The sequence below is a fragment of the Cervus elaphus genome, chromosome 23 (genome assembly GCF_910594005.1).
Source record: "Cervus elaphus chromosome 23, mCerEla1.1, whole genome shotgun sequence".
Classification (NCBI taxonomy): Eukaryota; Metazoa; Chordata; class Mammalia; order Artiodactyla; family Cervidae; genus Cervus; species Cervus elaphus.
The window spans coordinates 16,965,515-16,990,185 of NC_057837.1; the positions used below are offsets into that span (position 1 = coordinate 16,965,515).

The window sequence follows — 24,671 nt, forward strand, 5'->3', positions numbered from 1 at the left end:
TTTCTGATTTTTTTCTTGGGATAAATTCTTGGACATGGGAAGTTCCCTGGTGATCCAGTGGTTAGGACTCTGCGCTCTCACTGCTGAGGGCTGAGGTTCAATCCCTGGTCGGGGAATTAAAATCCCACAAGGCACGTGCTGCGGCCAAAAGGAAAAAATTCCTAGACATGAACTTGGGTTTTCTCCCCTCTGCCAGTTGCTCTATAGCTAATCTTCATCGTAGGCAGATTGGACACTGCACTGCTGAGCTGTAGCTGATCTCTTCATACTTCTTCTGTTCTGTCATCAAATAGCAGTTATTATAGATTTCTTGTCCTACCTCAGTTTAAATCCCAAATCTCAACTAAACTAACCTTTAATCTCTTAAGATGAAGCATATCAGAAAATCTAGAAACTAAGCAGATACACAGGTGAAAATACTGTGTATGCCTGCCACATCTTCCCTAGTTCAGTTTGCTAATTCATCCCCTGTTAGCCTCAGATCTTATTTTGAAGAGGAGCCTGGCTTGAAAAAAAATACATTCCCTACAAGTCAGTTGTGCATCATCTCTTTTATGTCTGGTTCTGAAGCTTGAGCACATGGTTTTAGTACTGTGTTAAGGAAAGCGAGGTTAAGTAATAATAAGTGAGTATGATCAAAAGGAGTTTAGTTGTATTGATTTTTCTGGTTCATTTACAGAAAAAACTTTATGTTGTTGTGATATTTAGGTGTCAACCTTTTATGGTTGTGTTGGCACAGGTATGATAAGGTGTTTGTTTTAGGGGTGATGGGCAGCATTTTCATTCTGAAAGATACCCTCTGTTTAGAACATGTTGTGGCTTTCAGTTTTTTTTGCCATTGTAGAGCTTTTTGTCATCAAATGCTTTTGTAAAGAGGCCTTGGAATATATTGCATCAGAAATACTCTGTACCTGTTAATTCACTGGATATGGATTTTTATGCACATTTGCTATTAGTTACAATGAATATATAGGGACATCATTTCCTTTCTACAAAATATAAACCACTTTTAATGCTCTGTGGCTGATGGTGTTTAAAACCATCTTTGCAGTCCAGTGACCTGCTGGCTCCTCTTAGCACACCTCTCCTTTTATCTTAGGTGAATTTAGTTATGATTCCAGTGAAGGGTAGAAATACCAGTCAGTTATTTTGCGTTTTATGCTTTTTGACTTGTGCGTGGGGAAGAGGTTAAATCAACAGGTGCATTTGAGGCCCTGTATTTGGAGTGTTTATCCGCAGAATACCATCCTTCTCCCTGTGTAAACAGTTTGGGTTGGCAGGACAAATACCAGGCGTTGAACTTTCAGACAGGCAGTATTTCCAGAAATCTTTGTCAGTCGTCACTTGTGTAACAATTCGTAAGTCTTATCAGTCTAGAAAAATCCATATTGATTGGGTCAATACAGATGAACTTTGGTCATAGACGTCTTTCAGACCCCTTAAAAATTAAAGAGTATAATCTTTAAGTAGGACAAGATCTTATCAGTGGTTTAATTTGACCCTTTCATCATTTAGAAAGTTAAGGCCTAAAACTGTTCAGTAATTTGTTCCTATAGTTAATAGAACCAAAACCAGAATGTAATTTCAATAATGTCATTCTAAATGTTCTCTGTGTTTTCATTTGATGAAGTTATAAATTCCTTCTTTTCTAAATACTTCAAAGTAAAATATTATAGAATGTAAGAAGGAATGTTATAGTATGTAATTATATGTGTAGAATTATATGAAAATTATGTAACATTACACTCTTGGGGAGCTTGCTTCAACAAAAGAAACAAGGATGTTATAGTTACATTTACAGGTTAACAGAAAGCCAACCAGAAAGAGTTCTCGCACAGGGTTTTTAAAAAATACATTATTTGAATCAGTTCTAATGAGATGGATGAAACTGGAGCCCATTATACAGAGTAAGCCAGAAAGATAAAGACCATTACAGTGTACTAACACATATATATGGAATTTAGAAAGATGGTAATGATAACCCTATATGCAAAACAGAAAAAGAGACACAGATGTACAGAACAGACTTTTGGACTCTGAGGGAGAAGGTGAGGGTGGGATGTTTCGAGAGAACAGCATTGAAACATGTATATTATCTAGGGTGAAACAGATCACCAGCCCAGGTTGGATGCATGAGACAAGTGCTCGGGCCTGGTGCACTGGGAAGACCCAGAGGGATTGGGTGGAGAGGGAGGTGGGAGGGGGGATCGGGATGGGGAACACATGTAAATCCATGGCTGATTCATGTCAATGTATGACAAAAACCACTACAATAATGTAAAGTAATTAGCCTCCAACTAATAAAAATAAATGAAAAAAAAAAGTAACACGACACTGTAAATCAATTATACCTCAATAAAAATTTTTTAAAAAATTAAAAAAAAATACATTATTTAACAGGGAGTCTGGAGATGGAATATTTGTAAGGGTTGTCAGCAGCTCATCAGGGTCACCAGGGACCAGACTCTCTCAGTCTTTCCCTCTGTCATCCTTGGCTTACTGGCTTGATGTTTGGATTTATCACCCAACATCACATAATGGTTACAAGGTAGCTGCTCTTCTGCAGGTATGGCATGAAGATGGCATTATCTTAATCGAAAATCGGAGGGGTGCCTCCATCTCCTCCCATTCTTCTCTGTGAGGAACCTTCCCTGAGGCGTCCTGATAGCTCACGGCCACAGTTGCTCAGCCTCATCCGGGCGTTGGCAGAGGGAGCAGAGATGCCGTGACTGGTTTAGAACAGAGGCCCTCAGCTTCAGCTTGGCTCAGAGTCATCTGGAGGGTTTGGTAAAACACAGTTTGCTGGTCCCTGCCTCCCAAGTTTCCAGTTCACTAGGCTGGGCTTGGGGCCCAGGAAGGTAGTTTCTAACACGTTCCCAGGTGACCCGGGTGCTGCAGGTGCGGGCCTGCAGCTCAAGGACTTTGCGCTTAGCTGTACATGTACACCCGGGGTGCCGAGGACCACATGTCCTCAGCTGAACAACCGTAGTCCGTTAGCAAGGATGAAGGTTGGGAACAGCTAGAGGGTAGACAGCTAGGACTGTCTGTCACCATTGTAATTGACATGGAATAGTAAGTACACTCTTATTTTTCCTGTTAGTCAAATGGTTATTGTACACAAGAAGCTTTGGAAAGTGGAAGTTGAAATGTGGCACAGCATCATCTGTCTGCGTTGTACCTGCTGAGGAATCATTTGCCCAGATAAACATCCTTTGTGATGAGGCTTGTTGAGTCAGAAAGCTGCTTTCATTAATTATTTTACTGATGGGCGTGTCACTTCAGTAGACCAAGGCAGGAAAGAAAAATCTGGTATTCAGTTGGCATGTAGAAGAAAGGGCTGAGTGAGTGAAAAAATTAATCCATTAATTGTTTCTCTGAGAAGGTCATGCATGACTAAGGAAGGTAGAGTTACTAGAGGTCAGGAAAGTTCACTTGTCTTAGTAATTTAAGCTCAGTTATAGTGAGCATAATTTTTATACATTTTGTTCTGAAGATTATTGGAACTGATTATTAACCCTAAAATTCAGCAGCAAATAGTTTCAGGAGTAAAACTTTCTGCCTAAGTTAGACTTAACAGAACGTATACCTTATAATTGCTTTAGGCCAGTTTATTTAGGTGACAGCATATTAAAAAGCAGAGACATTACTTTGTCAGCAAAGGTCCATCTAGTCAAGGCTATGGTTTTTCCAGTGGTCATGTGTGGATGTGAGAGTTGGACTATATAAAGAAAGCTGAGCACCAAAGAATTGATGCTTTTGAGCTGTGGTGTTGGAGAAGACTCTTGAGAGTCCTTTGGACTGCACGGAGATCCAACCAGTCCATCCTAAAGGAGATCAGTCCTGAATATTCATTGGAAGGACTGATGTTGAAGCTGAAACTCCAATACTTTGACCACCTCATGTGAAGAGTTGACTCATTGGAAAAGACCCTGATGTTGGGAAAGATTGAGGGCAGGAGGAGAAGGGGACAACAGAGGATGAGATGGTTGGATGGCATCACTGACTCAATGGACATGAGTTTGGATAAACTCCAGGAGTTGGTGATGGACAGGGAGCCTGGCATGCTGCAAGTTCATGGGGTCGCAGAGAGTCAGACACGACTGAGCGACTGAACTGAACTGGTTTAGGTGACAATTTTTCCACTTTATATCACTTTAATTTTTTTGTATACTTTTAATTGAAGTGTAGCTCATTTACAATGTGTTAGATTGTACAATTTTTGATAGCATTTTTAATCTCTTTTTGAAGAAGAATTTATGATAATTTGAATGAACACACCCAGTCTCCCTTAATTCAGTAACATTTTTTGTCTTTGCTTTTCCACCACCAGTGAGACCAAAAGAAATGGAATTTCTGTACCTAAACTCTTATTTTGGATCCTGACGAGCAGTAAAATCTTCAGCACTACAACTTTGGTGCTTAATTTTCCGTGGGTGCTATGTTTTTCTCTTTTGTTTCTGACATTAAAGGCTTGTTTTCTGTGACGTATAACGTTGTAATCTTCCAGTGTTTTAAGGGAAGCTTACGAATGAGGATTGTGCTGTAGTAAATAGCTAGGCTGTCTTCCACTTTAAAGTATTCGTGATTTTGTGTACTGCCACCCATAAAACTTTAATAATGATGTCTTCTCTTATAAAAATAATCAAATTGTGGTCTCAGCCAGTGGATTTAGGCAATACCTAAGTTGTCCAGGGTCAGTTCACAACTGTTCTCCCAGTTGACTGATTCTATGATTTCTCTTTCCTTCCTTCCTGCCGCATTGACTGGCCCGCTCTAGAGAACTCACAGCATTTGACTAGTGTAACTGCAGCACATTAGAGACAAAAGGAGTTCTTAAAAACAACCAGAGAGCAAAGGCAGATTTTGTAGAGAGAAACAGCTGTGGAACTGCCAGCAGATTTCGCTACAGGAAGCTTGTTTCATCAGTTCTTCCTCTAAGGGCCTGAGTCCTGGAGGGTGGAGATGAAACTAGAACAGACGCCTGCATTGTTTCTCCTTTCTACGGGACACTGATCAGTCTGGACCCAGGCTGCTTTCGGTTCTAACTTGCGGAATTCTGTAACAGTTGCCCAAATTCCAAAGTGATCACAAGTGATTTCATGTTTTTTCGTAATTCAGACAAATTTTCCAGGTGTTATTTAAATGTATTGGTTAACACAGTAGAAGTGTTAGGTATATGACATGTTTCTTGCTTTTGCTCACAAATTTATAACATGTTACTATAATTTTACATTATATGCTGAATTGGGGTTTGAGAATTTATACTAGTTCTTACCATGACTTTTAAATTATGTTCATAGAAACAAAAGCTAAAGTAGATTGAACAATTCAATGTTTTTTCTTTGTAAATTGCTTTCCTTGATTAGTGACTTGCTGTTATTTCTGGGGTGCTGCCCTTTTTTTTGGCAAATATGAAACTTATCTTTGGAAATGAGAGAATCAGGGTTTTTTTTCCCTGTATTATAGATGCAAGTTTTTGGATCATCTGTGTTCTTGGTTTAGTTAATTAAGGGAATAATACAGATATTTTTATATTTGATATGATTGAAGACATTTTATTGTTTATGTTAGGATACTCATGCTAGTATTGTTTCTTCTGTATTTCTGTTTGTATTGTTTCTTTAGGATTCTCAGTGTAGTAAGCAGCCTTGCTTGATTTAAGGATTTGTTTCTTTTCCTTTTTTTGTTGGGACCTGTAATTTTTGGACTGATAATTTGTGTAAGGATTGTAAACATTCAAGTGTTGCTAATACTCCATCTTCATGCATTTTTACTTTTTAAACCTACTTCTTCCAGAATATAAAAGGAATTTAAATATTCATATGCAATATTTTTTGCAGTTTTTCATATGAGTTCCTGAAAATGTTATTGTTGACCTTCACATTCGGTCTTAAATTACCAAATGGTGATTGTAATGGTAATGGTAATTTAAATGGCTGAACACTTTCCTCTCCTTTCAGAAATTGTACTTGGCCATCTGGGTAGTCATCTTAACAAGAAAAAGCCTTGTACAGTAATCTCACGCAAACATATGTTTTCATGTCTACCTTCTGAAACTAGTCAAGGTTTTTTAAATAATGTTAAATGTTAAACCAACCACCACTTAAAAAATAATGTTACAGGATTGTAGGATGCAAACTTGTATTGAAATGTTAACTTATTTTAAAGTAACAAATGAGGATTAACCAAAGGTTGAAATCAGTATTTGTAGGAAAATAGAAGCATTAAAAAATTTAGATAATGAAGACTTGTGTTTTGGAAGTGTTCCCTTTGGTTTTCTTGTAGAATTTTAAAAACAGTTATATTATAGAACCCTAATCTGTATGTGTGTGTGTTAGTAACTCAGTTGTGTCCGACTCTTTGCGACCCTGTGGACTGCGGCCTACCAGGCTCCTCTGTCCATGGAATCCAGGCAAGAATACTGGAGTGGGTTGCCATTCCCTTCTCCAGGGGATCTTCCCAACCCAGGGATCGAACCTGGGTTTCCCACATTGCAGGCAGATTCTTTACCTTCTGAGCCACTTCATAGAACCTTAATCCTACCTGTTCTTTATAAAGTAATGTATTAAGTACTATCCTCTGTTATTAGATTTATAAAAACCATCAACATGGTTAAAATCACATTTCAAAAATTAAAATGGTAGGACTTCTCTGGTGGTACAGTGGTGAAGACTCTGCACCCCCAATGCAGGGGACCCAGGTTTGATCCCTGATCAGGGAACTAGATCCCACATGCCACAGCTAAGAGGTTAGATGCTACAACTAAAGATTCTGCTTGCTTCAAGTGAAAAATCCCACATGCTGCAATTCTAAGACCTGACACAACCAAATAATAAAAATTTTTAGAACAATTAAAATGGTAGTAAGGGCTTCCCAGTTGGCTCGGTTGTAAAGAATCCACCTGCCAATGCAGGAGATGCAGGTTCAGTCCCTAGCTTGGGAAGATGCTGTGGAGAAGGAAATGACAACTCAGCTGCAGTATTCTTGCCTGGGAAATCCGGTGGATAGAGGAACCTGGCCAGCTACAGCTCATGAGGTCACAAAGAGTCAGACATGACTTAGCAACTAAATTGCTAAACATCCCTTCCCCCAGGCTCTCTGCACCACTGCCACTGTGATATTCCTAAAGCCTGAGTGTTTTGAAATTCTTGGTCTACTTGTTAGGTTCTCCTCACCAGACCAACCTCCTAAAGGACAAGGGACTCACCTCATTTTAATGTTTCCAGTACCTTACCAGCCCCTGGCATAGGTGGGCATTTAATAAAGAATATAAAATACTGTCAATGAAACGGAGGATTTTTAGAGGAAGAAGCAATGTATTTAATGGAGGAATGTTTTTTACATGGGATGTGGGAAAAGGATTAGATGAATGTTGTGTGGCTTTAGGTGGCAGAGTTAATATCAGCAGAGAACTAGGTTCTGGTTCTAGTTAATGTTGCAAAGAGCACAATGAGAAATAAAACGCGGGGCCGTCACATCCTCATTTGGAGTCAGGAGTCAGACAGTTTGCTTTATAGTCCTGGCTGGGTCACTCACTGTGCTCTCTTCTGGGTTATAGCTTTTTCCTTTTCTTTTTTTTAACAGAAAAACAGAGATGATAGTAGCTCATATGGTGGTTTTGAGGACAAATGAAATAACAATTCAGGGTGCTTAGGCTAACGCCTGACATTGAATGGTGCTTTATAAATGTTTATTGAATTTGAATTAATCTCCTAATTTATGTTATTCATAAAACCTTACTGTCCCTTTAAATATAAATAATATGTTTGCATAAAGTGACACCATAAAATAAAGATTTAATTGCCTTTCTTTCCCCTCAAAGATTTATTCATTGTACTGATGATTCTCCAGATCCATGTATGGAATATGAGGTAAGAATCTTTTCTTTAAAATCTTGATAAAATTGATATGAATTATAGGGTAACTTATGGCCCAGCAGTAATAAGATTTGACTTTATCATCTTTTGAGTTGTATGTTGTGTCAGAATTCCCAAAATGATAAATAAGTGATAAAGATGCATTTTGTTATGAAGAGTGTTAACAGTTCTGTTAGACTAATAGATCATAGCTCTGTTCTCTACATCTCATGTCAAGAATATTTTATGATGCCTTCTTTAAATTAAAAAAAAAAGCACTTGATAATGGCAATTGTTAAGACACAGTCTCCACATAAAATTGTTTATCAGACTAGTAAATATCCTCTTTTTACATTGTTGTGTTACATTTTTTCCTTTGTCTGCAGCTTGTTCTTCGAAAATGGTGTGAATTAATTCCTGGGGCCGAGTTCCGATGTTTTGTCAAGGAAAATAAGCTTATTGGTAAGGTTTTCTTTCTTTCTTTCTTTTTTTAAACCTTTAATTGTTAAAAGACAAGCTTTTGATGGAAATAGATTGCTTAGTAATTAAGACAAGGGTAACAGTCACTTTTTATCTCAAATGCTGCCTCTAGCCAGTGGGCACTGACTCTCTGGAATGCTGTGTTGACAAGGGTCCTAGGGCCAGATTCTGTTTCCACAGAAAACAGTCTCGATGAATCATGTCTGTCTGGATTCCAGCAGTGAAAGGAGTGGCCTGTACTGATCCCACTTAGGATACGTGTACCTGCTCTCTCTCTGGGGCTTTCCTAAGTGCTACTCACAGTACATGGCTGATTTTAATCATCGTAAAAAGCCCAGTTTTTGAACTTTTACTTATAATATCGAAGCGGTGTTTATTATCCTAGCAAGAGAAAACATGCAAACAGAGAAGGGCATTACTGTAAAAGCCACCCATTTTCTTTCCTCTCAGACATCGTTTTGTCTGCTGTGATCTATTCACGTTAAATATTGAAGCTAATTTGCCCTTATTTTGTCTAAGCACATTTTCCATGAGGTAAAATTGACTTTCAGCCAAGAAGAGTGTGATTTGAACAGAATCAGATCCACACTATTTATTTATTGAATGAGATGTCAACGTTTAACTTGCCTGCTGTACCCTGGGTGTGTTTGGATTTAATGTATCGTTATGTATCCTGAAGGAAACACCGAAATCCAAAGTATAGCTAAAGAAGAGGTACTTAGCTCGAGGTGTTTCTTTCAGAGTAGAGAACTTTCTTCTAGGCCTAGGACAGATTGAAGGAGTTCTTAGAATACTCCCTCTAGTGTTTTTTGAATAATGTCAGCAAGTCACTCTGAAGAAAGGAATGTTTACTTTTCCATGGTTTAAAACATGGAGCTTATGAAGGAAGGATAGCATATATGAACAAGGAAAATGCTTGTTCTAGATGCTTCTCTGAAATGCAGTATGAAAATGGAAGACGTGTGGTGAGGGGTATTTAACATTTTCCCAAAGAAAGTGAAAAGAAGACCAGTTTTTAGAGAGGCCATTGGAAAAATCAAAGAAGCAGCAGATGACTATGTGGGTAGGTTTAAAATTGCTTCTTTCATTTTTTACATAGCAAACATTTTCATAACTTTGAATTCTTCCCATTGTACTAAATAAAAATAACTGCCGTTTCTGAAGTAAGCATGGCACTATGGCATTTTAGGGCTCACCTGGCCTTATGAACCTTTACAACTGATAAGCTTTATATAAAATACTGACTAATGTGTGATTCCATTCATCTGATCTACGTTAATGGTTCCCTAAAAAAGAGCTTTAAAATCACATTTTGGTGTTTTTGAAAAGAATATTGTGTAATAACAAAATTTAAAATATTTTCTCATCAGGTATTTCTCAGAGGGACTACACACAATATTATGATCATATTTCTAAACAAAAAGAAGAGATTTGCAGATGCATACAAGATTTTTTCAGGAAACACATACAGTATAAATTCTTAGATGAAGATTGTGAGTATCTTTTTATTGACCTAGTGAGATGAAATGCATAATGTTACTGGACCTCATTTCATGGTAGTGTATATTTTAAAACTGGATTCGAAGCACGATGTTTTTAAGCATTTTACTATATTATGGTAGTGCGATGGGTTTGCATGTTAATTTTACCTTATTTAACCAGAATCCCTTTTTAAGACTGAGACAATTTCTCTGTCCTGTCATTTTCTACACATTTCAAAGGGTCTGTCTACAGAGAACCAAACGCTTCTGTTATTAGGACTAAATTAGCTAGTTGACTGATCTACTTTTCTAGAATTTATTTGAGTGATCAGATAGCACCAGTTGCAAAGTAATCACTTGTGTTTTAAAGAACTGAAAGTATATTGGAGTGTTCATGCGTTGTCAGATTATATCTGCCATGGTTGATGTTTTTCTACCTGCCAAGCTTGGTCCCTGTGGCAGATTTGACTTTAAAAAGGAGGACTTGTGTCCTGAGCATGCTTAGATTTTGTGCTTTCCTAGTGCAGGTTTTACCCATTTTATTCTCCATCAGATAGTAAGTGGTCTCCTTTCACTGTGACAGATCACCTGTCTCTAATGATGAATTGGTTGAGACGATGTTGGTGTTTGGTTTGAATTTTTATTCATTTATGTTTTTGAATTTTTAAATATAAGGGATTATGGCTGAAGACAGAGAAAAGGAAAGCAAAATTACATTAAGTAAAACATTGCAGGATGCCTTTTTATGTTTGAAGTTTTGAGATGTAGAAGAAGCATGAAGTCCTCAAAGCCAAATATATCCTGCTGTTTGAGTAACTTATAATAAAATGCATTTTAATTGTCAAAAGGAGGCTTTGATCATGCAAATAGTAGTTCATTACTAACTCTGAGTTTTTTATCCTTTGCAGTTGTATTCGATATATACAGAGACAGTAGGGTAAGTAAACTTGATATTTGACATACTCTAAATACAAAAGGTCCGTCTGGTCAAGGCTATGGTTTTTCCAGTGGTCATGTATGGATGTGAGAGTTGGACTATAAAGAAAGCTGAGTGCCGAAAAATTGATGCTTTTGAATTGTGGTGTTGGAGAAGACTCTTGAGAGTCCCTTGGACTGCAAGGAGATCCAACCAGTCCATCCTGAAGGAGATCAGTCCTGGGTGTTCATTGGAAGGACTGATGCTGAAGCTGAAACTCCAATACTTCGGCCACCTCATGCGAAGAGTTGACCTACTGGAAAAGACCCTGATGCTGGGAGGGATTGAAGGCAGGAGGAGAGGGGGACGACAGAGGATGAGATGGCTGGATGGCATCACCGACTCGATGGGCATGAGTTTGAGTAAACTCCGGGAGTTGGTGATGGACAGGGAGGCCTGGCGTGCTGCAATTCATGGGGTCGCAAAGAGTCAGACACGACTGAGCGGCTGAACTGAACTGAACTGAAATACATAGGCATTCTCTATGTCAAGGGCTCACTGCTCAAAAAATGTTTTCCCAAGGCAACTAAGGTGATTGAAATTCACAGTGGTCAAGACTGTCCCCTTAAAATATCCTTAACACTAGGAGACATGATATCTCCCATCATTACATGACAAGTTCAGGAGTTATTAACAGATGGCTAAGGCCACCCTGTGTCCCCCCTCCTTTCCTCTTTCGTCGGGAGTCTGGGCCTGCTTAAAAAACAGTTCAGTTTTCACTCTTCAATGTGGCCAGGAACGTGTCATTGGCTATTTAGATAATTATTTTTGGTTACCTGAAAGACGCTTAGCATGATTTGAGTCTGGTGGCTCAGACAGTTAAGAATCTGCCTGCAATGCAGGAGACCTTGGTTCAGTCCCTGGGTTGGGATGATCCCCTGGAGAAGGGAATGGCAACCCACTCTGGTATTCTTACCTGGAGAATCCCATGGACAGAGAGGCCTGGTGGGCTGTAATCCGTAGGGTCACAAGGAGTCAGACACAACTGAGCAACTAACACTTTCACTTTCTTTCATGAAGATGAGGAATTGAGTAGTTTGTATTTATTTTGTGATCTTAAAGTGATGGAAACTTCTGTAATAAACAAGAACCTGACCTAGTGAAATCTCTGCAGCAGGATTTACTATCAAGACATGCAATCATTTCAGAGAAATTTGTGTCACTAGGTGTCCTGTGACAGTGCTTTAGCAACTTAGCTCTTAAGAGGACAGCAGGTATGTTTTCTAAATATGTGACCCATATATTTCCTCAGCATCGCTCAAATTTTTCTCCTTCCCTCTCCACACTCGTATCACCTCATTGTAGTGGTGCTTGTGATACCTTTCAATTATTTCTTAGACAAAAGGATGGGGCCCATATGTTCATGACCCAAGGTAACTGCTAACCATTCACTCACCTCTTTCAAGCCAAAGGTATCACGTACTCTGTTTTCACCTGTCTGTCTTGAAGGTTGATGGCATCTGTTAAGAATTAGAAAGAGGAGCTACTAAAAAAGAGAAAGAAAGAGGACCTATAAATTAATATGTGGTACAGAAGAGGGATGCTACTTGGCAGAGTTGGAAGCAAACCTTAAAGAAAGGATGGGGAGCTGGCAGGGTGGAGCGGACAGGAACCTGAGCTGCTGGGCCCCCAGGGCTCAAGGCCAATCTCAGCTTCTAACAGTCACATGCCAGCCACGTCCAGTCACTCACAGACTGCGGTTTATTGAGAACCTGTCGGGTGTTAGATGCTGTGCTTCTAACTAGCAGCTTCCATCCGGGTGATCTCGAGACCATCATGGAGCTTACCTTTGAGACTAAAGCGTTCCAGGATTGGCCTGGATCCAATCAGTAAGGGAGGAAACTGAGCCCATTGTCCTGAATGTGCAGCTCAGAAGAGCTTGACTCTTATTTAATTCATTGTCTCCCTTAGTCCATGCAACCCTGTCGGGTATGTGCTGTTTGTTCCCATCTTACAGATGTTCAGTCTGAAGCCATTATGTTCTAACGCAGCTCTCCTTAATGGCATTTGAACATTCAGGATCTGCCAGGGTGCCTCACATGTCCAGGTCTGCTGTGGTTCAGAAGGGCCAGCAGGTCAGTGCAGGTGTGTGACTTAGTGAGACAGTTATATGAATGTCTTAAGTGATGTGGGACATGGATATAAGTGATTGCGGCTGTGATCTGACAGCACCAAAAGCAGTTGCGTGCCTTTAAAGTGGGAACCAGGCCAGTGTAAACATCCTGACAGTTTCTGAGAAGAGATGCCGGCCGTGATGTGAAACTCATTTGCTTTCAATCAATGGCACTTGAGTCACCATCTCAGACACTGTTGGGAATGCAGGATTTATGGCTATTCTTGGGAGAAAACTAACTTTTTATGGTGACCTCTGATCTGAAGTACAAGTGGAGTGTGTCTGGGCTTGGTGACCCTGCATGTCTGTGTCAGAGCAGTTGCTGGGCAGGAGGACTCAGTGCCGAGAGAGTCTAACCACTCTCCGTGTCAGAGCCATGACCCTGCCCCCATGCAGGAGGTCTGGGACGAGGCCTTGGAACGTGTATGAAGAAGCTCCACAAGTGAGGACAGTTCATAACTAGAGTTTAGAGTAACTGCTTTAGATATTTGAAAAGTGATTCGGGTCCCCTTATGTATTCCTTTTGGTCATGGTTATTTTCTTGTTATTAATTTTGTTGCTTTTTGGGATAAATATGATCTAGAGACTTTGATATTGTTCAGAATGAATCTGCAGCCTAGTCACTTTTCTGGTTCTGTTTTATGTATGATTGAGAAAGAAAGTACAATATTTAACATGCAAAGTATTCTGTAGACGTTTGTTAGACTAAGCTTGTTAATGCTATTGCTGTGAAAACATACATGGAAGGTCTGATTCTAACCCTTCCGCCTCTGCAGTCTAGGTTGTTAATTTCTTATGTATCCTTCCAGTATTACTTGATGCAAAAACCAGCAGCATACTTATTTTTCCCCATCTTTCTTTACACAAGAGTTCAGTTGAGTTTAGTCGCTCAGTCGTGTCCGACTCTTCATGACCCCATGGACTGCAGCACACCAGGTTTCTCTGTCCATCACCAACACCCAGAGCCTGCTCAAACTCATGTCCATTGAGTCAGTGATGCCATCCAGCCATCTCATCCTCTATCGTCCCCTTCTCCTCCTGCCTTCAATCCTTCCCAACATCAGGGTCTTTTCCAATGAGTCAGTTCTTGGATCAGGTGGCCAAAGTATTGGAGCTTCAGTTTCAGCATCAGTCCCTCCAGTGAATATTCAGGACTGATTTCCTTTAGGATGGACTGCTTGGATCTCCTTGCAGTCCAAGAAACTCTCAAGAGTCTTCTCCAACACCACAGTTCAAAAGCATCAATTCTTCAACGCTCAGCTTTCTTTATAGTCCAACTCTCACATCCATACATGACTACTAGAAAAACCACAGCTTTGACTAGATAGACCTTTGTTGGCAAAGTAATGTCTGCTTTTTAATACGCTTTCTAGGTTGGTCATAGCTTTTCTTCCAAGGAGCATGTGTCTTTTAATTTCATGGCTGCAGTCACCATCTGCAGTGATTTTGGAGCCCAAGAAAATAAAGTCTGTCACTGCTTCCATTGTTTCCCCCTCTATTTGCCATGAAGTGATGGGACCGGATGCCATGATCTTCATTTTTTGAATGTTGAGTTTTAAGCCAGCTTTTTCACTTTTCCTCTTTCACTTTCATCAAGAGGCTCTTTAGTTCTTCTTTGCTTTCTGCCGTAAGGGTGGTGTCATCTGCATATCTGAGGTTATTGATAGTTCTCCCAGCAATCTTGATTCCGGCTTGTGTTTCATCCAGCCCAATGTTTCTTATGATGTACTCTGCATATAAGTTAAATAACCAGGGTGACAATATACAGCCTTGACATACTCCTTTTCCTCTTTGGAACCAGTCTGTTGTTCCATGTCCAGTTCTAACTGTTGCTTCTTGACATGCATACATATTTCTCAAGAGGCAGGTCAGGTGGTCTGTCTGGTATTCCCATCTCTTGAAGAATTTTCCAGTTTGTTGTGATCCATGCAGTCAAAGGCTTTGGCATAGTCAATAAAGCAGAAGTAGATGTTTTTCTGGAATTCTCTTGCTTTTTCAGTGATCCAACGGATGTTGGCAATTTGATCTCTGGTTCCTCTGCCTTTTCTAAATCCAGATTGAACATCTGGAAGTTCACAGTTCACATACTGTTGAAGCCTGACTTGGAGAATTTTGAGCATTACTTTGCTAGCATGTGAGATGAGTGCAGTTGTGCAGTAGTTTGAACATTCTTTGGCATTGCCTTTCTTTGGGATTGGAATGAAAAGTGACCTTTTCCAGTCCTGTGGCCACTGCTGAGTTTTCCAAATTTGCTGGCATATTGAGTGGAGCACTTTCACAGCATCATCTTTTAGGGTTTGAAATAGCTTAACTGGAATTCCATCACCTCCACTAGCTTTGTTTACTAACACAAGGGTTAGCATATGATAATGCACTTGCTCCTTGCTTTTTATACTTTTTATTATTTATTATTATTGCTTTTTATACTTTTTAAAAGCAGTGTATCTTAGAGGACTTTCTGGTTTCTTAAAGGACACAGTATTTGATTATGTGGATGTGCTGTATGGTTTGGTGAATCACTTCCTGTGGATGAATGCTTAGCTTGTTTCTAGTCTTTTACGCACTGTGCTGTGGTGAATGTGTACCGGTGTACACGTGTGTATACTTGTCCTGGTCTGGACAGAGCTCTTTCAGGGAGCAGACTCTCTGTTACTGACCTTTATGCCCCCATGCGTAGCACTGTGTGGTGCAGAGTTTTGTTTAGGTGGATGTTGGGGGAGTGGGGGTAGGTCCATTGGTAGGTATTAGGAAGGTCGGCGTGACCACTCCTACTTGATAGGTTGCCTAAAAACGGAGTTTCTCAGGATGTCTTGTTCCTGAGGTGTGACATAAAAAACGTGTTATGGGTGTAAAAACCTCATCTTGATGGTTTTATGCCTGATTCCAGCTGGTCTGTTTTTCTTTAAACTAGAGGATGGCTTCCAAACTACAGAACACATTCTGCCAGCTGTCAGTCCTAACAGCGGTGATTTTTTTTTTTTTTTAACAGTGTGGCATACTTCTAGTTTATAGAGCTAAATATTCTGATACTAACAGATGCAATAGTTTTTTTCCTTTTTTCTTTTGATAATGAGATGATTTTACTGGTTATAAAAATTCAAGTTAAAAGGGTTCAGAGTTTAGAAAATACTCATTTTGTTAAAATAACATACAGCTTATTAGAGACATCTCGAGTAATCACCGAAAGAAGCAAAGCTGCTGTCATACCAAGGAATGGGTTGACAGCGGACATGATTTCACACAGTCAGAGAAGCGAGGAGGAACAGGCACCAAGTTGAAGTGAGAATATAACTCAAGTGGCAAGAAGGAATTGTAGGCAGGATTGCTGCTGGGGATTGTGTGAACCAGGAAACATGGCCAAATGGTGCATGGTAGAAACTTCCCATAGTGGTTCTTTGCCACTTTGAACTTTCTAGTTTGCAGCCAGTCCTAATAAAATGCTCTGTCTTTCTTAAACTTTTCCTTGAAAACAGATGAGAAACAATGCTAGATTAGTAATGCTGGCTCAGCAGTCTAGCTCCTTAGGCATTTGTCATTCTACACACTCATGTCCACCCAAGACATGATTGCTACATATTTACAGAAAAAAAACTACCAACAGAAGGGTGCAATTATGTTGAGTGTCTCAGTGAGAAAAGTCAAGAGGAGCAAAAATAAAAGTTGCAAGGAAACATTTATCTAGTAAATGTCACATACATCCCCATGATCAAATGTGTTGGTGTTAATTTCCTGGCAGGATTTCACAGGCTCCCCAGCTCCTTTATGTCAGCACTTTGCCACTTGCAAACTTCGTCTGGCTGGGCCAGAGGTGTTCCTTCCCTGAGGCCGAAATCTGTCACACTGGCCATCACTGCTCAGAAGAGGAGAAGATGGCAGTTTCTTAGAAAGGTTGATTTGTTTTTATTTTGCATTTCCCTTCCATGTGCCATCAAGCTCTATCATGCAGAGAAAACAGTTATTATTGGCTTGGCCAAAAAGCTCATTCAGGTTTGTCTATAAGAGGGTATGGAAAACCCAAACTTTCTGGCCAATCCAGTACATTGCAATGAAAGACAGCCGAGCATTTTCTTACGTCTTTGCTCAGTCATGTTCGATTCTTCTGCGACCCTTTGGACTATGTAGCTTGCCAGGCTCCTCTGTCCATGGGATTCTCCAGGCAAGAATTCTGGAATGTGTTGCCATGCCTTCCTCCGGGGATCTTCCCCACCCAGGGATTGAACCTGAGTCTCCACTGCAGTGCAGTGTTGCCTGCGTTGCAGGCAGATTCTTTACCTGCTGAGCCATTGGGGAAGCCCTGTCTTACATCTTTAGTAAGCTTTAAAAAATTCAAACCTTTGCAGCAGCCTCTCAGAGGTGGGGGCTGGTGCTGAGAACTGCTGGCCGCCTCCTGAAAGATCATTAAAGAACCCGTGAGAGCATTCCAGTGATGCTGCTTTGGTGGGACCACTTTGTGAGATTTCCCTTCTGCCTGCTTGGGTTTTATTACTTACTACATTATTCCATACAATTTTAAGTAAACAGACTTTGAGAAAATATACTGGCAGTGTTAAACATGATGGCAACATTGATGAGGATGTTCAAGGATCTTACATAAGGTTGTAAGAGGCACCACTGCTACTATTGCCCCCCAGAATTTGTATATTTCATATAAAAAGTAAAAATAGATCATTGGCATTTAACTAGCATTATTCTTTGTAATCCATGAACCACGATAGACACCTGAATAATTTCAGAATCTTCAGAGCAAAACAGAGCATTTTCTTCCACTGCTCACTTCAGTTTTTGATGTAAAATTGATTGAAAGCAGAAGTCGGCATGCATGTGTTTGTCGGGCTTTCTTTTCCGTCTCCTCTCTGCGTTCTTGGGTGGACTTCCTGGGGCTCTGTGCCCACTGCACTTAGACAGGCAGCCCTTCACAGATGGGGCCTGGAGGAACTATCTTTTGAAATCAGTGATACGATTTTTGAGATGAAATAAGATGATTTTGGGTAAAAACGAGATGATCTTTATTATAAGCCAGCTTACAGACTTGATTTTATCCTTACTGGGCTTTCTTTCTATTCTGCAGGGGAAGGTGTGGCTGATTGATTTTAATCCATTTGGTGAAGTCACAGATTCACTGCTGTTTACTTGGGATGAACTCTTATCTGGAACAAACCTAAAGGGTGACTTCAGTGAAGGAGAAGCTCTGGAGCAGGTAAGAAGATCAGAAAGGTCCCCAGGAAACCTTTTGGTCCCCTGAGGAATTGCCTGCTGGGTCTCCAGGCACCTGACACAGATTAGCTTGTAGATCCTTGCCCGCAGTGGTGATCAAGAAGAGTGTGTGTGCTCTGTGATTTATTCACTTCATCATTCACTATGGATGGAGGTTTGTGACATGGTAGAGGAGGCAGTGATCAAAACAATCCCCAAGAAAAAGAAATGCAAAAAGGCAAAATGGTTGTCTGAGGAGGCCTTACAAGTAGTTGAGAAAAGAAGAGAAGCTAAAGGCAAAGGAGAAAAGGAAAGATATATCCATTTGAGTGCAGAGCTCCAAAGAGTAACAAGGAGAGATAAGAAAGCCTTCCTCGGTGATCAAGGCAAAGAAATAGAGGGAAACAATAGAATGGGAAAGACTAGGTATCTCTTCAAGAAAACTAAAGATACCAAGGGAACATTTCATGCAACGATGGACACAATAAAGGACAGAAATGGTATGGACCTAACAGAAGCAGAAGATATTAAGAAGAGGTGGCAAGAATACACAGAACTATACAAAAAAAATCTTCATGACCCAGATAACCACAATGGTGTGATCACTCACCCAGAGTCAGACATCCTAGAGTACGAAGTCAAGTGGGCCTTAGGAAGCATCACTATGAACAAAGCTATTGGAGGTGATGGAATTCCAGTTAAGCTATTTAAAATGCTAAAAGATGATGCTGTGAAAGTGCTGCACTCAGTATGCCAGCAAGTTTGGAAAACTCAGCAGTGGCCACAGGACTGGAAAAGGTCAGTTTTCATTCCAATCCCAAAGAAAGGCAATACCAAAGAATGCTCAAACTACCGCACAGTTGCACTTATCTCACACACTAGCAAAGCAATGCTCAAAATTCTCCAAGCCAGGCTTCAACAGTTATGTGAACTATGACCTTCCAGATGTTCAGGCTAAATTTAGAAAAGGCAAAGGAACCAGAGATCAAATTGTCAACATCTGTTGGATCATCGGAAAAGCAGGAGAATTCCAGAAAAACATCTACTTCTGCTTTATTGATTACGCCAAAGCATTTGACTGTGTGGATCACAACAAACTGGAAAATTCTTCAAGAGATGGGAACACCAGACCACCTTGCCTGCCTCTTGAGAAATCTGTATGCAGGTCAAGAAGTGACAGTTAGAACTGGACATGGAACAACAGACTGGTTCCAAATAGGAAAAGGAGTATGTCAAGGCTGTATGTTGTCACCCTGCTTATTTAACTTATATGCAGGGTACATCATGAGAAGTGCTAGGCTGGATGAATTGCAAGCTGGAATCAAGATTGCCAGGAGAAATATCAATAACCTTAGATATGCAGATGATACCACCCTTATGGCAGAAAGCAAAGAAGAACTAAAGAGCCTCTTGATGGAATGAAAGAGGAGCGTGAAAAAGTTGACTTAAAACTGAACATTCAAAAAATGAAGATCATGGCATCCGATCCCATCAGTTCATGGCAAATAGATGGGGAAACAATGGAAACAATGACAGACTTTATTTTCTTGGGCTCCAAAATCACTGCAGATGGTGACTGCAGCCCTGAAATTAAAAGACACTTGCTCCCTGGAAGAAAAGCTATGACCAACCTAGAAAGCGTATTAAAAAGCAGAGACATTACTTGGCTGACAAAGGTCTATCTAGTCAAAACTGTGGTTTTTCTAGTAGTCATGTATGGAGAGTTGGACTGTAAAGAAAGCTGAGCACCAAAGAATTGATGCTTTTGAACTGTGGTGTTGGAGAAGACTCTTGAAAGTCCCTTGGACTGCAAGGAGATCCAAGCAGTCCATTCTAAAGGAAATCAGTCCTGAATATTCATTTGAAGGACTGATGCTGAAGCTGAAACTCCAATACTTTGGCCACCTGATGCGAAGAACTGACTCCTTGGAAAAGACCCTGATGTTGGGAAAGATTGAAGGCAGGAGGAGAAGGGGACGACAGAGGATGAGATGGCTGGATGGCATCACTGACTCGATGGACATGAGTTTGAGCAGACTCTGGGTGTTGATGATGGTCAGAGAAACCTGGCATGCTGCAGTCCATGGGGTCACAAAGAGTCGGACACGGCTGAGTGACTGACTGACACTTCATCTAAGGAAGTGATAGTCCGATAGGATCTTTTCTAGTTACTCTTCTTTTTCTTGGCCCCTGTGTCCTGCCCACCTGAAGAGAGTCCTGACTGTGGGTTAGATCACACAGCTGTTTATTCTGGTCCAGCCCTGGGCTGCTGCACATGGACAGAGGGATGCTCCCCAGCTGTGCGGACAGGGGTTTGTTCAATCAGGACCCCTGGTTTCCCCAGGGCCTTGACTGCAGGCTCTGTTGTCCTACCAGTGTCCCCTTGCACTGGCCACAGTGGCCGTCCCATGCCCTCCATGCTCCTGGGAGCTTCTGTCCATCACTCCTGTCCTCCTCAGCAGGTACCTTCACAGCTCCCCTCGTGGGAGGAGAGAATCATCGGTGAGAATTTGCTCCCTTTAACTGTAATCAAACCTAAACACTCACTGCATCCTTCCTCCAAGTCCTGTCTCTGCCCTGTGTCTCCCCAGATTCCCGGGGCTGCTATTTGCCTTCTTTCCTTTCTCCAATCTCTTTCTTTCTCTGAAAGTAGTTCACCGTGTTTTGATGCCTTCAGTCTTAGTAGCAAGGCCTCCCTCACGTCGGTCTGCACCCAGCTGCTCTCTCCTTTCTCATGTTCATGGCCACTCCTTCTTTAGACAACTGTGTATTGCTCTTTTCAGCCTATAAAAGTGATACGTGCTCACTTCTAAAGGAAATTCTAATATCACCCATGATCCTACCTCCTTGAGAACCTCTTATATTTTGGTGCGTAACCTGCTTGCACACATAAACATGAGGCTTTTTAAAGTAAATGAGAGTGCACTGCATCTGTAGTCCTTGTCTGCTGGTTCTTCATTTCATACCCTCATGGGTGTTTTTTGTCTTCTTCAAAATAGTTTTATTTTTATGTGATCATTTAAAAACACAGAGAGAATTAGAAAGAAGTAACACCTGAAATCCTGCCACCTAGAAATGGCCGCCCTTAGCACCATTAAGGTTTCCTGGGCATTTTTTGTGTATATTCAAATGCACAGACTCCAATTATTTCAGAAGTGGAGTCCCACCCATCCCTCTTCTTCTGTAAGGTTACAGTGTGAGGTGCAACTAAGGTTTGTTGAATTAATGAATGAAGGGATCGTATCCCTGCTGGCATCTTTGAGTTGTGGGCTGTTAAATCTGAGTGTCAGGGAAGAAGAATGCAAATTATTTGGCACAAGGTTATTTTTAAACAAGAGGAACAAAGTTACTGGATAGAAACAGTTGTATAAGATTCACTGTATGAGCCAAATTCATTCATTCATCCATCCACCCTTCCTTCCTTCTTAATGTAAGCATTCTTGTGCTGGAGGTTAGGGATGACAGAAGAGCAACAGGAACTGGCTCCTGCCTTTCTCAGCACCCCTTCCTGCCTGTCCTCCAATGCACAGAGACCTGCCTGCCTTCCATTCCTCAAAGCTGCAGATCCCTGCCTGGCCTTCAGGTCTTTGCACTGGTTGTTTCCACTGCGTCCAAAGCTGAGCTCGCTCTCAGACCTCACGAGGCTGCTTTCATCATACTTTTCAGTTCTCAGTCCAGATGGCCCCTCCTTAAGCAAGGTCCTACCCACCCAGCCTACCCCCAAGAGGAATCTCCATGGATCTCCTTTTATCATAGCACCTTGCTGTCCTGTTTTTACAACTTTTTACTTTGTGGAATGATCTTGTTTGTTTATTTGCTTGCTTGGTGGCTGCTTACCCTCTTGTTTTCCAGTTTTCCTCCCTTCCCCAGGACAACGTCCAGCAGACAGTAGGGGTTTTGTATGTGTGTGTGTGTTCATCGCTTAGTCATGTCCATCTCTTTGTGACCCCATCGACTATGGCCCACCAGACTCCTCTGTCCATGGAATTCTCCAGGCAAGAATACCGGGGTGCGGATCCGAGTCACGGCACCAAAAAAAAAAAAAAAAAAGAATACCGGGGTGGGTTGCCATTCTCTTCTCCAGGGGATCTTCCCAACCTAGGGATCAAGCCTGAGTCTCCTGCATGCATGCGGATTCTTTACTGTCTGAACCATGGCTGGGCTGTCTGTCATAACGTATGGCCATACCTTATGGTATGGGCTTTCTAGGGCTTCACTGTCCTGTTCCAGCCAGGTTCCTGGCATGTCTCCACCCACTGGACACCATCCATCCCTCACCTCAGCATCTGCCACCCATGAAGCCCAAACCCATGACTCTGACTCTGAAACCCTTTTTGGCACCAGGCGATATGTGAACATTCCATGCAAGACTCGAAGCACGTGCAATAAAGAATGTGAAGACTTGTTAAATATGACCCTTGAATTTACAGTTTTACATTGGTGCTGAGAGTAAATCTGTGAATGAGTACATGAAGTGATGTGAGAGAAGTGCAACAGTGTTAGTGGTTTGGGGCTCTCCTTTGCCCTCACTGTTAGCTTTATTCTCTTAAGGCAGTAATTTCCAGCAGTGTACCCATGGAAAGTGACAGAGTTTATAAAGCATGCTGGCCTGTGTGGGACTGCCTGAGGCAGCCTCAAGCCTAGAGAGACCCCCCACCCTCAGCCCTTCACAGCTACAGCAGCTGTGCAGCCACCGCTCGGGACCACCTAGCCCTGCCCCCCAGGGTCTCTTGTCTTCTGATACCTTAGATGTGTATTTTCTTGTGAACATGGTGGAAGTTTTTTTAAAAAAAAAAAACAACCTTGGTGCTTTCTTTCACTTAGGAATCTGATTTTCTTTTCTCCCTAGTACAGAACAGGAGTTGAAAATTCTACACCAGGATCTTTTTCAGTTTGAAGAATTGACTTTTAAAAGAAAACTTTCTCACCAACTTCTGCTCCTCCTTTTTCTTCTTTCATGAAGGACGCTCCGGCATTCCGTTGTACCAACAGTGAGGTCACAGTCCAGCCGAGTCCCTACCTGAGCTACCGGCTGCCCAAGGACTTTGTGGACCTGTCGACGGGCGAAGATGCTCACAAACTCATCGATTTTCTTAAACTGGTAACATTTATATGTACTTAGTATGCTGGCCATCTCCACTTTCAAATTGATTCTTTAATATTTCATTTTAGTCATATTCCACATAGATTTCTGTATGATGATTGGGAATTAAAGGGGCAGAATTACTGAGTTAGGTCATTTCATAATGATATACATCAAGTACACTGAAAAAATAATTTATTGATAAAAATGATAGAAAATACTTATATATGTGTGTGCTTTTGAGTACATGCTCCTGGGGCTTCCCAGGTGGCGCTAGTGATAAAGAACCCGCCTGCCAATGCAGGAGCCGCAAGAGACGCCAGTTTGATCCCTGGGTGGAAGAGGTCTCTTGCAGAAGGGCATAGCAACCCACTCCATATTCTTGCCTGCAGAATCCTGTGGACAGAGGAGCCTGGCGGGCTACAGTCCATAGGGTGGCAAAGAGTCGGACACAGTTGAAGTGACCTAGCACAGCACACAGCACAATATATGCTTTTGAGTAATTTTCATAACACTTGTAATCTTGAGGAAAGTATATATAATTGGCCCTCAAACAGCCAGGGAAAAATCCACGTATAATTTATAGTGAGCACTTCACATTCATGGTTCTTTATCCACGGATTTTACCAGCAGTGGGTCCTCAGTACCGGAGTATTTACTGCTGAAAAAAATCAGCATGAAAATGGCCTGTGCAGTTCAGACCCTTGTTGTTTAAGGGTCAACTGGCCTGAGAGCGAATCAGATCTCTGCTGTAGGTACTCTGGGGGGAATGTGAGTATTTATGTTTCTATGTAGGAGTATTTGCGCATAAAGAAGAAAAAGGAGAAAATATTCAAATGTCTTGAGGATAATGTGCCCAGGAGCCAAAATGATAAACTACTTTAATGAACTACTTAAGGCATATTTTTCCATTGATAATTTTCAACCACATCTTTTGCCAGCGGCCTCTAGGAAATTATACTTGCTGACAGAAAAAGCAATCTTGGCTGAACAAATTAGAATGTGCTGTTGTAATGTATCTTGGTTTCCTGTGACAGAAAAGGAGTCAGCAAGAGGATGACTGATCAGCATGCAAGAGTTCCAGGCCAAGTCACAGAGGAAACCACAGCTGCTTCTGAAGAAGGCCAGGAAGAGTCCACAAGCTCCTATTAACCCGGTCGGGGGGTGGGGGGCGTGGACATCAGTAGCTTTTTATATTCATGTATAAAGCTGAGGTAAATGGAGGGACTTTGCTACTTGTAAAAATAACACAATAAATAGATCTTAAACAGGAAGCTATCCTGTTCTGATGATAAAATACTTTCTATAAAATACCTTGTTCTTTGGCTCAGTCTATTTAGAGGTATCTCTGTTTCTTGTGGCTATTTTTTTAACATCTGTCACTGTATCTGGGCAAGTTTATCGTTGTTATCCAGCTCCTTCTTAATCATTACTGTTCCACTGAAAAAAAATAGAACCCTATGTAATGTAACACAGCCGTGTACAACCC

The 24,671-nt window shown here is 41.1% G+C and overlaps 1 protein-coding gene across 1 annotated transcript in view; it reads left to right on the forward strand.

Moving 5' to 3' along the window:
• Positions 1-24,493, forward strand: part of CDC123 (cell division cycle 123) — a 42,552-nt gene extending 18,059 nt beyond the window's left edge. The window contains exons 7-13 of the mRNA XM_043885115.1: positions 7,823-7,871; positions 8,243-8,318; positions 9,707-9,829; positions 10,726-10,754; positions 17,975-18,103; positions 23,063-23,200; positions 24,220-24,493. Of these exons, the coding sequence (XP_043741050.1) occupies positions 7,823-7,871; positions 8,243-8,318; positions 9,707-9,829; positions 10,726-10,754; positions 17,975-18,103; positions 23,063-23,200; positions 24,220-24,246 (571 nt within the window). The 3' untranslated portion in view covers positions 24,247-24,493. The remainder of the gene's footprint in view (positions 1-7,822; positions 7,872-8,242; positions 8,319-9,706; positions 9,830-10,725; positions 10,755-17,974; positions 18,104-23,062; positions 23,201-24,219) is intronic.
• The last annotated feature ends 178 nt before the right edge of the window (positions 24,494-24,671 follow it).